Below are 17,304 nucleotides of genomic sequence, written 5' to 3'. Positions count from 1 at the left end.
AACTCTGAGCATCACATTGTTTCATTTATTGTTAGGAAAGAAAATGGAGCAAACAGGCAGCTATGAATTTGATCCCCTAATCAATGTTGAAAGCATTTTAAAAAGCTTAATATTAGTGCAGCATTCCAGTCATGATTGCTTTACTCTTCTGAGCTTTAACTTTAACTGGTTATTTTAGACTAATTTTAAAAAATTATTTGTATTTTTATAAACATAAATATTTAAATTTTTTAAAATTTTCATTCTAAAATATGAAGCCTACCAGGTACATTGTAAAGGACATACAACGGTTCTCTATTCTTGTTTGCTCAATACCTACTGAGCCCCTCATATCCAGCCCAGAGTTTTCTTTAAGAAAGTCTCTCCCTCACATCAGGGCACTGTCTCTCCAGGACTCCCAAGTACCATGTCCATATTCCTGATGTGGACTTATACACCACCAACAATCCAATCACCCAGTTAGACTCTGAGGAACTTTAAGACTGCATCTCATGGTCAGCCACACTAGCTCTGCTTCCTGACCCAGGGCCAGATATGAAGCAGGAACCTATAGATGCTTACTAGGCTAAGAGGAAAGAGAACAGACACTACAAGACACTATTCAGGACTATTGTCCTCTCTGTTTCCACACTATTTCCCAAGAAGGCCCATGTGGACAGGGCATGATTTGGGATGCAGAATAAAGAACAGCAGGAAGAGGAAAAAAAGAAATGTGCAAGAAGGAGAATAGGCTTTCTCACAGTAGGAGGAATGGGACATGACCCACAGGATGCTGCACACCAGCCAGGGATCACACAGCATGTGCATGTTGTAATGTTGCCTATAGGGTTGCCAATCACTATGAATCTTCCTTCCTCCCTCTTCCCTTCCTTTCTCTATCTTCTCTCCTGTTTATTTTCTCATCCCTCCTGACCATTTTGTGGTCTTTCTGGAAGGGTCCACCTTTACTGCTAGAAGCCTAGGCAAAGCTGGAGAAATTTTAAGGGGGATGCAATTCTCATCCCATTCTCCCCACTCCTCCCTCACTGGAAAGAAGTCATGAGAATGTGGGAGAATTTCCTCACTTGCGAGATTCCTCATCTGTTCTATTTTGGATAGCATCCAGGGGGAAGGGGAGCTTTTTCTCTGTGGAAGCTTTTTTCTTACCCCTTAACACCAGCACTGGAAAGGCTTTTACTGGCTCATTCATGCCTAAAAATACAAATATAGCTACATCTTTTTTTTTTTAAGAATCCAGGTCATTAATTAATGAATTAATTATTGAGAACAGGGTCTCTTTTAGTGCAGGATAGCCTCAAAGTCACTATATAGCCAGCAATGACCTTGAACTTCTGATTCTTCTTCTCATATACCACCTGGTTAATGTGGTAAAAGGGACTTCAAGTAAGCTAAGCAAGAACTCTACTGCCTGAGCTATATCTCCAGCACTGGCCACAGCTCGTTTACATGCACACACACACACACACACACACACACACACACACACACACACAATTTGTTTGCTTAAAAGAATTTTTTTTGCATGTGTATGTGTGTTTTCTCCCCTTTCATCCCGTCTCAAATCGTGGCCTATTCCTTATCCCCTGGCTGGAGAACTGCTCTAAGCGCCTTGAGGGACTGAATCACCTTGCCATCTTTGTGGTCATGATCAACTGTACACCCAGAAGTGTGGGGCTGTATGGCTCACCTGGGGCTCTGGGGAATACCTGTGGAGACTCTGGCAGGGTAGACTGGGGAAGTGACTAGCTCTGCGTTCACCACGAGTCTAATTCCCATGTTAGCTATTCAAGAACTATATGTACACTCTGGGTAGAACATTGGAGCTTACAGAAAAAAAAAAAAAAAAAAAACCTGTTCTTTACTAATTAGAAAATGAGAAGTTATTAATTTTGAATGAGAGTCAATTCTTTAAAAAGAACAGAATAAGTTGACACAAATGAACCACAAAGTACTATTTTGCCAAAGAAAACAGTTGGGGCAGCACGCAGGGGCACGCTAACCCACAGGGAGCACTGGACCACTCATGGGGTTGGTGCTCAGCTTGCTGTATGTCGTTTACAATTGGCAGCAAACAGAAGCAGGTTCCTGTGTATTTTAAAGCTCTGTATCGGCTGGGCAGTAGTGGTGCACGCCTTTAATCCCAGTACTCGGGAAGCAGAGCCAGGTGGATCTTTGTGAGTTTGAGGCCAGCCTGGTCTACAGAGTGAGATCCAGGAAAGGTGCAAAGCTACACAAAAAAAAAAAAAAAAAAAGGAAAGAAAGAAAAAATAAAGCTCTGTATCTTTTGCAACTCTTGTCCACAAATGTAATCAACATATTGATTATTTTGGCTGATTTTATAATTTCAGAAAGGAGTTCTAATGTTTTTTAGATATTTATAAATACTGATAGTTATAAATGGACATGTAGAGAGGATTTTATGTGTGATTGTTTACAAAGTACCTGGATATCCTTAAAAATGCCATGGGTAGTAAAGAGAGAAAACACTCCATGTAGAGTGTAGAAATATCTTTCTTTCTTTCTTTCTTTCTTTCTTTCTTTCTTTCTTTCTTTCTTTCCTTTCTTTCTTCCTTCCTTCCTTCCTTTCTTTCTTTCTTTCTTTCTTTCTTTCTTTCTAGATTGATTTATCTATCCTCTATCTGCTTGCCTGCCTATATATGTATGTATGTATGTATGTATGTATGTATGTATGTATGTATCTATCTATCTATCTATCTATCTATCTATCTATCTATCTATCATCTATCTGTCTGTCTATCTATCATCTATCTATATCAATCTATTTAATTATCATTAATCATCTATTTATCTGTCTATATCCATATAATCCATCCATACACGTACACATGCATATTTATATCTATATATCTAGAGAGAAAGAGAGATAGACACATATAGATATAGATCTCAAGAGGCTCACCCATTCTAGGACTGTGGTAGTTAAGACTAAACCAGACCTTACAGTTGCTTAGCAACAGTTTCTTTACCATTCATGACCACAATATCCTCTTTATTCTTGTGTAAACATATGTTTATCAATCCTTGTAGGAAAACCAGGCTTTAAAAACCCAGTAACAAGCATAAATGATAGTACTCATGTAGGTAATTAGCACAAACAAATGGCACACTTACAATTGCATTTCTTCTGCACAAATCTCAGCTTGCATGCTGTTCTGTAGGTGGAGAGTCGGATACGATCCAGATCTTGAGCCCCTAGTATGAGAAAAAAAGAGTATTCATATGGTATGCCATTTGTATAGATAGGAGCTTGTGATGTTTGTAAATAAAATAACTGCAGATATAACCCATATGCTTATTGGTACTTTTGTTGGAAATTCTTCATTTATGCAGAGATCCACAGCTAAGCACTAGGCCAAGCTCTGGGAATCCTGTTAAAGAGAGGGAGGAAGGATAGTACAATCCAGGGGCATCAAAGTCATCACAAGAGAACCTGGGCTCATAGGAGATCACAGACTCTGGACCAACTAGCTTTGCATTAAGGGTAAACTTTGTATTTATTTAGGTAGTTTCTTATTTTAATTTTCTGTTCTAATTAACCTGTATATCTTTTAAAAAATTTATCATCTTCTACTGTCATGTCAAACATCCTCCCCAGGTTAAAGTCTGGTTAATCTGATAGGGCTCTGTTGGAAACAAGCTCTCTAAGATGCCAATGGAAGGGTATAAGAAACTCCTGTGTGCTGAATCTGCTTTCATACTGCATGAAATTTTACTGGTGTCTAGTTGGCTTAGCAGTAAAGAATCCCCATATCTGTAAATAATACTTTCAAAGAAAAAATTAGGGGTATGTATTATTTGTATATGTTTTTCAAGAACAATAAATTAAAGCTGGTCAAGATTATATCTATCCGTCATCCCATCACTAAAGAGGATGAAGTGAGAGGAACATGTTTAAGGCTAGCCTGGGCTACAGAGCCTATATCAAAACAAAACGAACAAATAAAAACAAAGATGGAGCTGTACCTCAGTTGGTAGTGTACTTGCCTAGCATGCACAAAGCCTTAGCTTTGATCCCTAGGTACCACACACACTGGGCATTGTGATTCAACTCTATGGAGTTGGATGCAGGATGAACGTTCGAAGTTCAAGGTAATTCTAGGCTACATAGCAATTCTGAGGCCAGCTTGGGCTGGCCAACAAAAGACCCTGTATCAAAATAGCAACAACAAACAAACAAACAAAACAAAGAGCAATGAGCTAAACACCAGTTAGTACTCCAAGATTGTGATATATCACACAATGATGTTTCCTAATTTCAGTAAGACCTTAGTTGGAGTCTGAGAATGGTAACCCTTGTACTTCTGTGCTCCTCCCCCATGTAGAGGTCCTGGGGCATTTTTGCAAAGTACATTTCTACAGGATGTGGTAAAGAAGGACACAATGATGCATAGGGATACAGAATCACTGATGGCTCTATGCTTCCTTGTCACTATTTTCTAGCCCTAACAAAATAATGGGACTTAGATGTCTGTAAATGGTTCCTACTCATGTACATTCTTCTTGTCTGATGACATTAAACCCTAATATTAAAGGGCTGTTGGTAAATAAGCAATATAATATAGCTTTGCAGAGCCAACAGCACACTGCTTCACACAGACAATGGGGACAGTGCTATGGGAACCATGTTGGATTTGGAGACCAGACACTGTGGCATGCTGAATAGAGTTCATTTTTTTTTAACCTCTGAAAATTAAATTTAGCTTTCTATGACTTAATAAATTATGAACTTACTTAATTTTACTTGTGTGGTCCTTTGTTGAATGCCTATGAGTGTTCTTCCTGTCTTTGTCCAAGTCATTGATTAAAACCAGTGACCTGAGCAGAGCCACAAATAGAGGACCTGTGCTACTGGAGGTCAGCCTTCCTCCAAGGCTGGCTGAACCATTAATTGTTGCCCTAGGCATGATCATGACACTACCTGTAAGTCTACTTTACTGTGGCCCTGCTCACATTTGTCTAACAAATGTACAGCCTAAGAGCCTTTGTTAATACTTGGTTGAAATTAAGGTTAATAGTTATGTAATGGTATTTTCCTGATCTATGATTCTGGTGATCTTATTAAAAAGGGAAATTGTTTATTTATTTTTTAGTAAAATATGGAATTTAAACAAATGATAAAAGGAACCGAGCAGAGCATTCTCCAATTGAATTCTTTTCTGGGGAGGGTAGTGCCTTTTTTATTATATTTCATTATTAACTAACGGTATTGGTTTCTTTTTAAATTACATCAGTACTATATAATTCTTTAAAACTTGAAAATTCAGCTCACTTAAATGATTTATCAGACTTGCTTCACACTAATATACAGTGGGAGATAAATAATTAAAGGCAGTGATAGACACAATTTCTTCTATGTCTGTATATATTTGAGAATTTTCATAATAAACCCCATAAGGTGCACATGTCTAAGGAAAGAAGCTCTTGCATTGTCTCCTCAAACCTCTCCTGCCCATTTCGTGGTTGGAAGGTATGATGAAAACAGGAGCAGATGAGAAATTGTGTGCATTCACAGTTATCAGTTTCAAGTTCCGTGTTTCTTCTTTTAATCCATCTGTCTCAGGTTTCTATTGCTGCGACAAAACACCATGACCAAAAAGCAAGTTGGGGAGAAAAGGGTTTATTTGGCTTACACTTCCAAATTGCTGTTCATCACTGAGGGAAGCCAGGACAAGAAAATCAAATAAGACAGGATCCTGGAGGTAGGAGCTGATGCAGAGACCCTGGAGGACTGCTGCTCACTGGCTTGCTCCCCATGGCTTGCTCAGTCTGATTTCTTATAGAACCCGGGACCACCAGTCCAGGGATGACACCACCCAAAATAGGCTGAGCCCTTATCCATCAATCACTAATTCAGAATCTCAAATGTCTGAAGACATTTAAGGAATTGCTCAACATCCTTAGTCATCAGGGAAATGCAATCAAAACGACTCTGAGATACCGTCTTACACCTGTCACAATGGCTAACATCAAAAACACTGATGACAGCTTATGTTGGAGAGGATATGGAGCAAGGGGAACACTCCTTCAGTGTTGGTGGGAGTGCAAACTTGTACAGCCACTATGGAATTCAGTATGGTGACTTTTCAGAAAACTGGGAATCAATCTACCTCAAGACCCAATGATACCACTCTTAGATTTATACCCAAGAGATGCTGAACCATACCACAAGGACACTTGCTCAACTATGTTCATAGAAGCATTATTTGTAATAATCAGAACCTGGAAACAACATAGATGTCCCTCAACTGAAGAATAGATAAATAAAATGTGGCACATTTACACAATGGAGTACTACTAAGGAGTGAAAAACAATGACATTATGAGGTTTGCAGGCAAATGGATGGAACTAGAAAATATCATCCTGAGTGAGGTAATCCAGACTCAGAAAGATAAAAATGGTATGTACTCACTCATAAGTGGATACCAGAGTGTCTTTCTAAGGACCTGGCTGTCAGCCCCAGGAAATTAATCATTGAGAGAGATGGGGCCCTATCTCTCAGTCTCCCTGGAAGAAGATCCCAACTTCATAATTGTTATCATTAGTAATCAGGTGGTCTAATCACAATGACCAGCCTCCTAGCACAAACCCTTCAGATGTAGGAGGTAATCTCTTGTGCTTTCTGCAATACTTTAGTAAGTCTTTAGTTGCCCATTTAGCTTGTGTGACTGTGAGGTGAGAATATTCTTTCACATCCATAAAATTCAGAACAACAAACCTGCCTCCCTTTCACTGTTTTTTTTTTTTTTTTGTCTTTTTAAAAAAAAAACCAAATAATTTCTAGATAAAATATAATTAGCCACACATATGGATTCCTAGTCTTGGTTGTGCTCTCTGGAGGTCACAGATTCCTGGAAGATGTTTATTCTTGGCTGCTTTAACACATTGTCAAGGAGATCTTAGGCTGTGTGACAGTCCACCCATCACCAGCGTTTCTTCCCTTTGCCCCTCAGCAACTGTTTCCTTGCTACTGAGGAGGCGCTTCAGTGAAGAGCTAAACATGCTGGCGAAACCATTAAAGGCAGCTTCTTTTCACAGGCCTTGACCAATATCTGAGTCTTCAGCCTACTGTGAAGACACCTATGTATTTGGCTTGCTTATTATTCTGATTATTTATCTGTAGAGCTCACAAAGCTATCTAACAAGGGCTCATGGCAGTCCTGTGGCATTCTTCTGAAAGGGGAAACTTATAAAAGAGTCACAGTTCTCCTAAGTCTCCCTGTTCCTTACTCCCTTGACAGAGTCTCAGGTAGCCCAGGTTGGCCTCTCACCCATTATATAGCCATGGATGACTTCGTGTTCCTGATCCTCCTGCCTCTACCTCCCTGATGCTAAGATTGCAGATGGGTGTCAGCATGTCTGGCTGCTGGTTGTTCTGCTTGTATGAACATGAGATTTGTGCCGAGCATTCCTTGAGTCTGTTGGCTTTAGTTTAAGTAGACATGTGTAACATTGCTTTTTACTTGTGCCAGGAATTGCACCAGATAGGGAAGAAACTAGACATCTAAACTTAGATAAGTATTGCTAAAACCACTAAGAAAGCACACTTCTGTAATTGTTAGAGTGTGCCAGCTGATCCATATTTAGTATTTCAAAGGCAAGGTAAAAGATTTGACAGGTTTTCTTTTGTATAGACAATACTAATCATTGTTCTGTGTCTGGCAAGATATTTGCTCATGATGGAGTTTGCTTAGATGTTAAGACAGGCTTTCTCCACCAAATACATTGCTCTTTAACATTTTCCCCTTGTATTTTAATTATGCAAATTGTATTTTTCCTTTAAAAACCAAGTTTTTGAAGGAAAAATAATTCTGTATGTTTATGGTACACATGTTACTTTTGTGATCCACATAGTCTAGCTAACTAACATTCCATTAATTATTTAATTAATTAATTTTTTGGGTAGGGATAATATATCTATTCCTTAGAGAAAATTTGAAAGATGCAATACATCATTAACAGCAGTACAGTAGTTTATTAAAATGTATTCCTCTGGTCTAACCAAGATCTTGGCAGATCATAACCAGATGTGTGCCTACAATAAAGGCACAATCCCAGGGGGATCAGTCATTCCAGAAGTAAAGATGGCAGCATTAGACACAGCAGGGGACGTTGGGAAGTCTCAGCTGAAGCTCTGACACACATTTAAGACTTAGTAAGGGCCAGCTGAAGTGTTGTAGTGCATGCCTCTCATCCCAGCACTTGAGAGGCAGAGGCAGGAGGATTTCTGTGAATTCGAGGCCAGCCTGGTCTACAGAGTGAGTTCCAGGACAACCAGAGATGCACAGAGAAACTCTGTCTAGAAAAACAAACAAACAAACAAACAAACAAACAGAAAGCCTCTCTAAGTGCAAAAGGCTAGCAGATGTCTGGGAGTCCCATGTCAATTCTAATTCTGTTTCCTCTGTTAATTTTAACACTGCACAAGTGCTAGCAGGTGATTAGAAAATTATTCAGTTCTCATTATCAGGGAATTTTTCTTTTAGTTCTTAACCCCTATTCCTGCCAATATTATTTCATTTTCAGTATAAATTTCTTTTCTATCACTTTGCCTTCCTAGGGGAAGGAGCTTACTAGTCACTCCAGAGCATGCTCAAAAATTAAAACTCATAGAACAAGAGAGCTGAAATGGTTTACCTCATACATTTAATTTCAGAAGGATGTATCTCTTCTTTTTTTATGAAGGATCAAACTGGTTTACATGGGAGATGCCACCAGCACCAGTTACATAGAAGTCATGCACCCTCATAGACCAACCATCAGAAAATACCATCAGTGTTTGTGGTCCCTGACGGATGCCACCCCCAGCTGCTTTTATATTTTGTTAGCCTTTGCTTTTTTTAAAAAAAATGGTTTTTGGGACAGACAGCCATCTAAAGGTGGTCCAAATGACAGCTTACAATGTTACAGTTTAGTTTGGTCAGTATTTCCACTTAGTGTTTGAATGCATTATATCATTTTCCAGGGAAGTTATTCAAAGATGTGTTTCAGCAGTTTTATCCTATGGCAGCCACTTGATAGTGCAGGCAGGAGAGTGTAGACTTCAGATATCAGTGGACTGCACTAAAGTCAACACTGAGCAGTGCTATCCAGTGTGCCTGCTTGCCTGCAAGTATTCAGGCCCAGAAACATTGTTTTCAACCTATGAAATGAGAGTGGAGAAGCAAATTAATAATGAATCTCTTACTAATTGAATTCTCACCTAATGAGAGGCTGAAATGGCCAAGTGCATAGTTTATGCAAGGAACTGAGGATTTCATGGAGAAGCCCAGCTGCACTAAGGAGACTACATGGTTATTTCTGGCTTTTTCATGAATATTCAGTGCATACTGAGGGGATTTTCCTTAAATGTTCCATACTTACTCATCTCTGCAAACAGCTGTCTTCTCTCTGCCATGGTATTTCCTCTTTTCCCACTATCTTCAATCATTCTGTGGGACAAAATTGTGACAACATGTGTTACTCTGATGCTAAGCAGGCAAACAGCCATTTCTATGTAAGCACGTTAAATGTACTTGTACCACAGACAAGAATCATCCGTTGAACTTGTTTATTCAAAAGCCCAGGGTACTGGGGAGAGGGTTCAGTAGATAAGGCACATGGCCTGCAGGTATGAAGACCAAGAGTTTGGACCTTCAGAACCAAAGTGGAAACAGGACAGGCCTGGCTGTTGCCTCTGTTCCCATTCCTTGGGAAATAGAGACAGCAGAAGCCTCACTGGAGTACCCCAGGTTTAACAAGAGACCCCACTTCAATAAATAAAGTGAAGATCCACTGAGGAAGACACTTGATGTCAACTTAGGGCCTCCATACAGACTGCACACGAAAGTATATCCTTTATGCTTTTATACATTTATAAATGAGATATATCATTCATTTAGACTACTGTGCAAAATTCCCATATGTCATACGGTTCTTAAAAGGGATATAAATGTTTTCATTTCCTAACATACAGGGAATCATGGCATTGACCTGGTCTAGCTGCCTTGAGAGGCGTGGGTCATAGGTTTTTCAGGTTAGAGTCCGTGACGTCTAGGCACTGTGTGCCTTTCACAGTTCCTGAGAACCAAAGGCTCTCCCTCAGGCAGTGCAGCATTCAGGGTTCCTGTGTATCCTGAGTTCCCTAGAAGTTATCGAAGCATATAGAAGCTTGACTGGACAATTAGTCTTAGACATTAACCTTGTGGACCCAGTATGACTTGTACATGTCATTGTATCCTGGCAACTATAATTGTATTTTTCCTGACAACTGCCATGATATTCTGTTTCTGATAAGAGGATAAGAAGTCTGATTGCTTCCAATAAACTTGTCTCAGCCTCAGTCTTACGGTGACCCCTCTGACTCAGCCTGGTTGATATTATCTCTGACTGTAACCAGGTAACTCAGGTTTGGTAAGTAAGTGCTGGTGTTTATATTAATATTAAAATTACTAAGCAGCACATGACCCAAATATTACAACTAAACACAATCTTTGTGGTTTGAGTGAGAATGGACCCCACAGGCTCATATATTTGAATACTTGGTCTCTAGTTGGTGGGATTTGGGGGGAAGGAGTAGGAGGTGTGGCCTTGTTGGAGGAGGTGCTTTGTATCACTGGGGCGGGTGTGTGTGTGTGTGTGTGTGTGTGTGTGTGTGTGTGTGTGTGGGTGGGTGGGGAGAGTGTGGGGGGTTTGGGGGGGGGGGGGATGAGTTTTGAGGTTTCAAAAGCCCACAGCATTCCTGGTTAGCTTTCTCTTTCTCTGCCTCCTACTTGTGGATCAGATGCAAGCTCTCAGCGACTGCTCTGGTATCATGTCCGCCTGCCTGCACCATGCTTCCTGCCTCATGAGCTTGGATTCTCACTCCTCAGACTGTGAGCCCAAATAAATGTCTTCTTCTATACATTTCCTTGGTCATGGTGTCTTCCCACAGCAATAAAAAGTAACTAGAACTTGGGTGGTTTACTACATATTGGGTGCCTCTTACAATTCTCAGAATCCTATTTAGATGAGAGAGCACATTTCTTGGCTCCCATGCAGCAGACGAGGACTTAGGGACTTTGTGAATGAAGGCTGTGGAACCCCAGAACTCCAGGCTCTCTCCTGCAGCTTGTCCCATGTGTATCCACAGCCTCAGTTTAGAAGCAGGTGGTTTTCTATTGTTAATTCTTGTTAAGTGTAACTTAAAAAATTTTCCTGTACATAATTATTTGTTGCAAGTGGTTGGGTTCACATTTCTTTCTTCAAACATGCCATCATCTCCCACAGGGCATTTAAAAAAAATGCTATTAAAATACAAACAACTAAAACAGAGAATAAAAAATTGGTCTCAAGGAAGAAGATAATGAGAAAGTTAATAGAAATTCTATTTAGTAACAGGGATGGCATTATGATAAATATTGAGAGTTTATGAGTAAATGAGCTTGATTTTTATTATATCTGGTTAAACTTTAAAACAATGAATTCAGGGTCTTACATATGCTAGACTAGTGTTCTTCCATTGAGCTACATCCTCAGATAGTTTACCCTGTTTTGAAATAGTCTTGCTAAATTGCCCAGCCTGAGTGTCATTTCACAATATCTCAGCTTCCTGACTAGCTGGGATCACAGGTGTAAGCCACCAAGGCTGGCTTCAATTCAATTCTTAGTAGCTGAACACAGGCATATGAATGTATGCACACCTTCCATTTTGATTCTCAAGCATAGTGAACATGGCATTCCTGCATGGATCTTTGGCTGTTCTTTGGTTGAGTCCTGCCCTTTCTAAGAAGGGTTTTGTCCATATCTCCCGAACTTGTAGTCTTAGGTCTAGTCTATCTGTGTCTTCCTCTGACATCAACCCCAACTCTAGGATGGCCTTGATTCTAAACCTCTGTCTTGCACAGAGCCTTCCTCTTGATGATGTATCTGTTCCCCAGAGCTTTGTCCAGGACTCTCTATCCAGCAGGAAGTGTACTGGGCCCTGGATGAAACAGGTGCTGAATCAGCTCCTCCTTGCAGACTGCTCACTCTAGAGCGAAAGAGGTGCAGGAGCAGGTAGAGTTGACATACAGTGGTGTGGAGAAAAACTTTTCCTTTCTGACTCACATCCCACTTCTTTCACTGCAGAGGAAGTAGGTAGATCACACCTGACATCCATAAAGTCTTCTGGATCAAGCTTCCAGTTTTTATTTCAAGGGCTCAGAAACAGAAGAGAAGCAGTGGGAGAGACAGGGAACAGAGCCAGCCTGCATGCCGGTCTCTGTCTATGTGCTGGGGCAGGTTGGAAAGAACCATTAGAGGAAACATGAAGGAAGGCGGACTGGGACTGACTGGGCATATCTGTGAGGTGAAGGGTGGCATCTGAGGTCATCGCTCTGACTGTCTGGACCCCTCACTTACACTGAAATGTCTCATTTCTACGCTAATGCCTTTCTGAAAGTAGTTGTGGATAATAACTCATTCATTTACGATTCTTCACAGGTGGCAGTATTTATTGAAGAAATGTATGAACAGGAAATGCAAAAAAACTAGAAAGAGAGGTGAGAAAAACAATAGCTATATATATGGACTTTCATATTATACTTCCACAACCTGATACAGAAAAACAAAAATCAAATTGTACTCATTTCAGAGGTTCATTATGTGAAAAATGAGAAAATGATTTTATTTATGTTTATCAAAATCCAGGACTTTAAATTTCCAAGCAAAATCATGTCTCATGAAGCGGAAGTTGAAACAGTTGCAAACTCCATGAGTGTCAGCTTCTGGTTTATCAACACTTTCATTGTTACTGTTATTAATTCACTCATAAAAGAACCATAAGCTACATGATAATTATTAATTTTCACTTTGGAGTAAAGTATATATCTTATGAGGGAAAATTCATTGGTGTTAAATCTTAGGAGGAATAGAAAACACAGCATCAGGTAAAAAGGAAGACAATGTGCCTCTCATTATCTCCAGAGTTCCTGGGATGCACCAAGCCAGATAAAACTGATAATTCTTACTTTCTTCAGTCATTACAGCCAAGGAAGAAATGGGCATGCTAACTAGCTTCCATCTCAAACTGATTCAGTGGGTGATGTGTGGGTCTTTCTCTGTTTCTTTGTCTGTGTCTGACTTTGTCACTCTCCACATTATCCTTTGAGACAGGCCCCCTCACTGAACCCATAGTGGGCCTATGGATCTGGAATGGTGACCAGTGGGCTCCAGAGACCCCCGTCTCTGCCCTTCCAGTGCTAGAGACACAGATGCCACCACATGCCCAGCCATGTTACACCAGTACCAGGATCTCAGGTCCTCATGTAGCAAGCACTCTACTGGTTGAACCATCTCCCCAGCTCCTCAACAGGAACAGCTTTTGAAGTGTGTTCCAGAGTCAGAGAGGTGAGTACCACTATTGTGGGCTCTGTGGCTTCCAGTCTAACTTATCAATGGAAATGACTCTGTAATACTCTACCACATTTTGTCACCTTAGAAACAGAACAGCAAGGCCCTTGACAGAGGATGCACTGAGTACTTGTATAGGACTGCAGTTTTTCTTGGAAAGCAATGGAACTTGGCAAGGATCTCTAGTTTTCATGAATTTTAGTAGAACAACAGTTGTCCAAAGTCAGATAGCAGAGGGCAGGGACAGTATTATTGTTTGTCACAAGGTGTAGCTCACCTATACATCTCATTTGTTCGATTTATGTCTTCCCTTGTAGAAAGGACACTTGCAGACTTAGGCTCTTATGTAAGTGTTGCAAGTGTGGAAGGAAAGAGCAGTGATAATATCATGATATTCTGCCATCTCCTGCTTAGAGCTCGGTTCCCAGGATTATGCAGAGTACCTGCTGTCTTCACTCACTAATCCTCACCTGCTAATTTAAGAAACACCCATAAAGTAGGAATTCCAACATTCATCTCTCTCTGCTTCCTGACTGTGTAAGGTGTGAGCAGCCTCTCACACTCCTACTGTCCTGTCTTCCAGCCACAATAGACGACTTGCCCTATGAGCCATGACACTGTATGAGCCCTACTAAAACTTATCTTCCTTAAAAAATAAACATTTGAAATGGACCTGTAAGTTTTCAGACATTTTCATAGTTTCCTCAGATCCAAAGATTAAAAAGACATGACCTTATGGAGCTCTGTGCTTTCTAAGATCTCAGTTGAGAAATGGAAAAAAAATTCTAGTAAGTATTTATAGCTTAGTGTAATGCATACCATGTGAAAGCATGCACTTCTAGAAGTAGTGGCTTATTTATGAGATCTGAGAATGACATCAAAGAAAGGGCGATTCTAGCATAGGATGACAAAGAACAAACAGCACTTTTCTTTTTTAAGATGGAGAAGTGCAGGAAAAGTAATTACAGTTAGGAGGAATCATGGGAAAGCACATAGATTTCAAGAGGGTATTGCCCACCAGGGAACTGAGAATTAGCCAGCATCTCTATGTGCAATTGTTAGTGGGGATGTGGAGAAACAAAGCAACATCCAATTTGACAAGTCTGATGTCTAGACCATATAGGGGCCTTCTTCCTATAGGAGAGGGCCAGGGTACCACCCAAGATCTAAGCAGAGAGTTCACACACAGAGATTTAGAGTGTGGCAAGGTGACTATCAGGTTAAGTGGGAGAAAGTCTAGGTAGTTAGAGTAGATGTGGGAGCCTGTGGTTACAGGAGGTGTTCAATTAGCTGCATGCTCCAATGTCTTAGAACAAGACTTGTATGTACATAGTCATCCTTCACATTGGTGCCTCTGCTGGATAGTCTAATGTCAAGTTGACACAGCTAGAATTATCTGAAGGGAAGGAACCTCAACTGAAAAAAAAAATTGCTCCCATGAGATACGGCTGTAAGGCAATTTCTTGATTAGTGATTGATGAGAGAGGGTCTAGCCCACTGTGGGTGATACCATCCCAGGGCTGGTGGTCCCGGGTTCTATAAGAAAGCAGGCTGAGCAAGCCATGGAGAGCAAGCAAGTAAGCAATACTTCTTCATGGCTCCTGCCTCCAGGTTCCTGCCCTGCTTGAGTTCCTGTCCTGACTCCTTTGGTGATGAACTGAGATGTCGAAATGTAAGCTCGAAAAACCCTTTCCTCCCTGACTTACTTTTTGATCACAGTGTTTCATTGCACCAATAGAAACCCAAGACAGTGCCCATCAACAGATGAACAGATAAAGAAAATGTGACATATATAAACGATGGAGTGTTAATTTTCAGGAGAATGGATGATTTGGAGACTGTTACATTAAGCAAAAGAAGCCAGACTTAGAAGGACTAATATTGGGTGTTTGCTCTCAGATGTGGACATGTAAATAAAAGGGGGACAATGGAAGTTGGTAAGAGGGACAAGATTGGGCACTAGAAGGCTAAATATTGTTAAAGTATAGTATATTATATACAGGCATGGTATGTCAAAATAAACCTAATTTTTTATTAAATTAATCTATACTAATTATTTTTTTAAAGATGAGAAAACTACAATGTGTTAAGAAGGGCCTTAACTGTCTGTAACTGTGGGGAGCTTTGAAATGAAGCATCAAACAGCTTGGGACCCAGCAAGAAATAAAGAATAAATCTGCAGAGGCTATATAAGGAGAAGGGCTGCAAAATGCTATTTTCTAGGCGAGACACAGCCTGTGTATACATGGTCTCACAGCAGTTCTGGATGCCTGAACTGGCCTGGCCTGCTCAAGACCCTACCTGTCAACAGCCAGTCACAGTGGGGCTCAAGGGGCCACACATTTCCCTGCTGATCTATCGCCAATTGATGGATTCTTAGAGAAGGACAGCCATTGTCTTTAGTTGTGCACCAAACACTGAGCCTACCATGCACCTATGGCCAGTTCCAAAGCCATGGTCACACAGATGGCCCTTGTTACAATCAGTGGGTCACAAAACAAAAAGACAGGCATGTAGCAGAGGCCCTTATAGAAAGGAGGGGGTGACAGGTGGAGGACTCAAGGAGGGAGACGTAAACAGAATGTATTCTGTACATGTGTGAAACTATCAAAGAACCAATTTAACTGAAAAAAGTATAAAAATAATACATGTAGATGAAGAATGGTAGAAGAAATATCAATTATGGTTTAGCAATAGTGAGAATAAGTTCACACTGAAATACCACACCCTCAAGCTATTTCTGGAGTGGCATCAATTTAATTCAACACCATCTACAATAAATATTTAGTTTATTACGCATGATATAGAAGAAATTTGAAAGGAACAACTTAAACTCATGGTGTCTTACACTTGCACAACTTCCTAAAATATCTCAACCTTGAGAGGAAATTGGGGAACATTGTGGTTCCTGAGTTATAACCGAACATCTTGAGACTCGGGCAGGTAAAGTTAAATAGGAGTTTTCTCTCAGGGCATATCATTAACTCCATGTATATTTTGTTTTTAGTTTTTAAATTCCTAGACGTGCACGGGTCCAACTACCAGTAACAACATTCTTGATGTTTCTGAACGATGCAGATTAAGATTTCCTGAAATTGGAAAGCTGAGACAAATGTAATAAGACTGGGTGACTTAATGGAAAAGAATCCCAGACCTCGCAAATCTGCTGGGAAATGCCTTTGTGTCATTTCTTAACGGCTGCCTCCTGTGTGAAAGTATTGTTATACTGGAAATCATTGAGAAGAGTGAAACAATCCGGGGTGTCCAGGTTTATGTAACCCCAGACACATGTAAACATGCCAGGTCACACACGAATTCACATTCACAATTGAGAGCTGCATAAGCCTGCAGTGTTTGGAGAACTGTCTGGCTTGCCTCTGCTTTTGCTCGTCGTTAGCAAGTGCTTGCAGACTGTGTTTAATACGGCGACACTCATTCAGCAGTTCATTTCCTTCCCTTTTGCTCCAGGTGGGCAAAAAAGAAATGCTGGGGTCAGCCGTCGCGCCTTATTGCAATCCAGGAGTTCATAACGATGAAACCCATCTCTAGTTCCTTTCCTTCTTTGATTGGTTTATTGGTGCCATATTAACACCTGTTGCTTGCTACCTTTGTAGTGAAGGAAGGCTTCTCATATAACCTTTCCATATTTATGTTCCAGTCCTAACTTTTGCCAATATAAAAAAAAGTATTCAGAACATTCATTCCAAGTGTAATTGTGTTTCCTTTTCCTTCCTACAGGAGCCTGTGGCTGTTGGAAAATACTGTGGTTAATATAAACGTTTGATGGAGCTATCATCTATCTATCTATCTATCTATCTATCTATCTATCTATCTATCTATCTATCTACCATCTATCATTTTCTGTCATTCATCCATCAATTATCTATTTGTCTGCAATCTGTTATCTATTTTCTATTATTATCTATTCATTTATA

General features: G+C 40.3%; 1 protein-coding gene across 24 annotated transcripts in view; it reads right to left on the bottom strand.

Moving 5' to 3' along the window:
• Dtna (dystrobrevin alpha) overlaps positions 1-17,304 on the bottom strand; it is a 363,615-nt gene that overhangs the window by 117,556 nt on the left and 228,755 nt on the right. For all 24 annotated transcript variants that reach the window (XM_036204660.1, XM_036204653.1, XM_036204648.1 and 21 more), the window contains 2 exons: positions 9,383-9,450; positions 3,133-3,213 (listed from right to left, as the gene is read on the bottom strand). In XM_036204660.1, coding sequence (XP_036060553.1) covers positions 3,133-3,213; positions 9,383-9,449 — 148 coding nt within the window. In that variant the 5' untranslated portion in view covers position 9,450. The remainder of the gene's footprint in view (positions 1-3,132; positions 3,214-9,382; positions 9,451-17,304) is intronic.

This window comes from Onychomys torridus, chromosome 13 (assembly GCF_903995425.1).
Source record: "Onychomys torridus chromosome 13, mOncTor1.1, whole genome shotgun sequence".
Lineage (NCBI taxonomy): Eukaryota > Metazoa > Chordata > Mammalia > Rodentia > Cricetidae > Onychomys > Onychomys torridus.
Note: the sequence above shows the minus strand (reverse complement) of the source record. Positions and strands in the feature narration are given on the sequence as shown.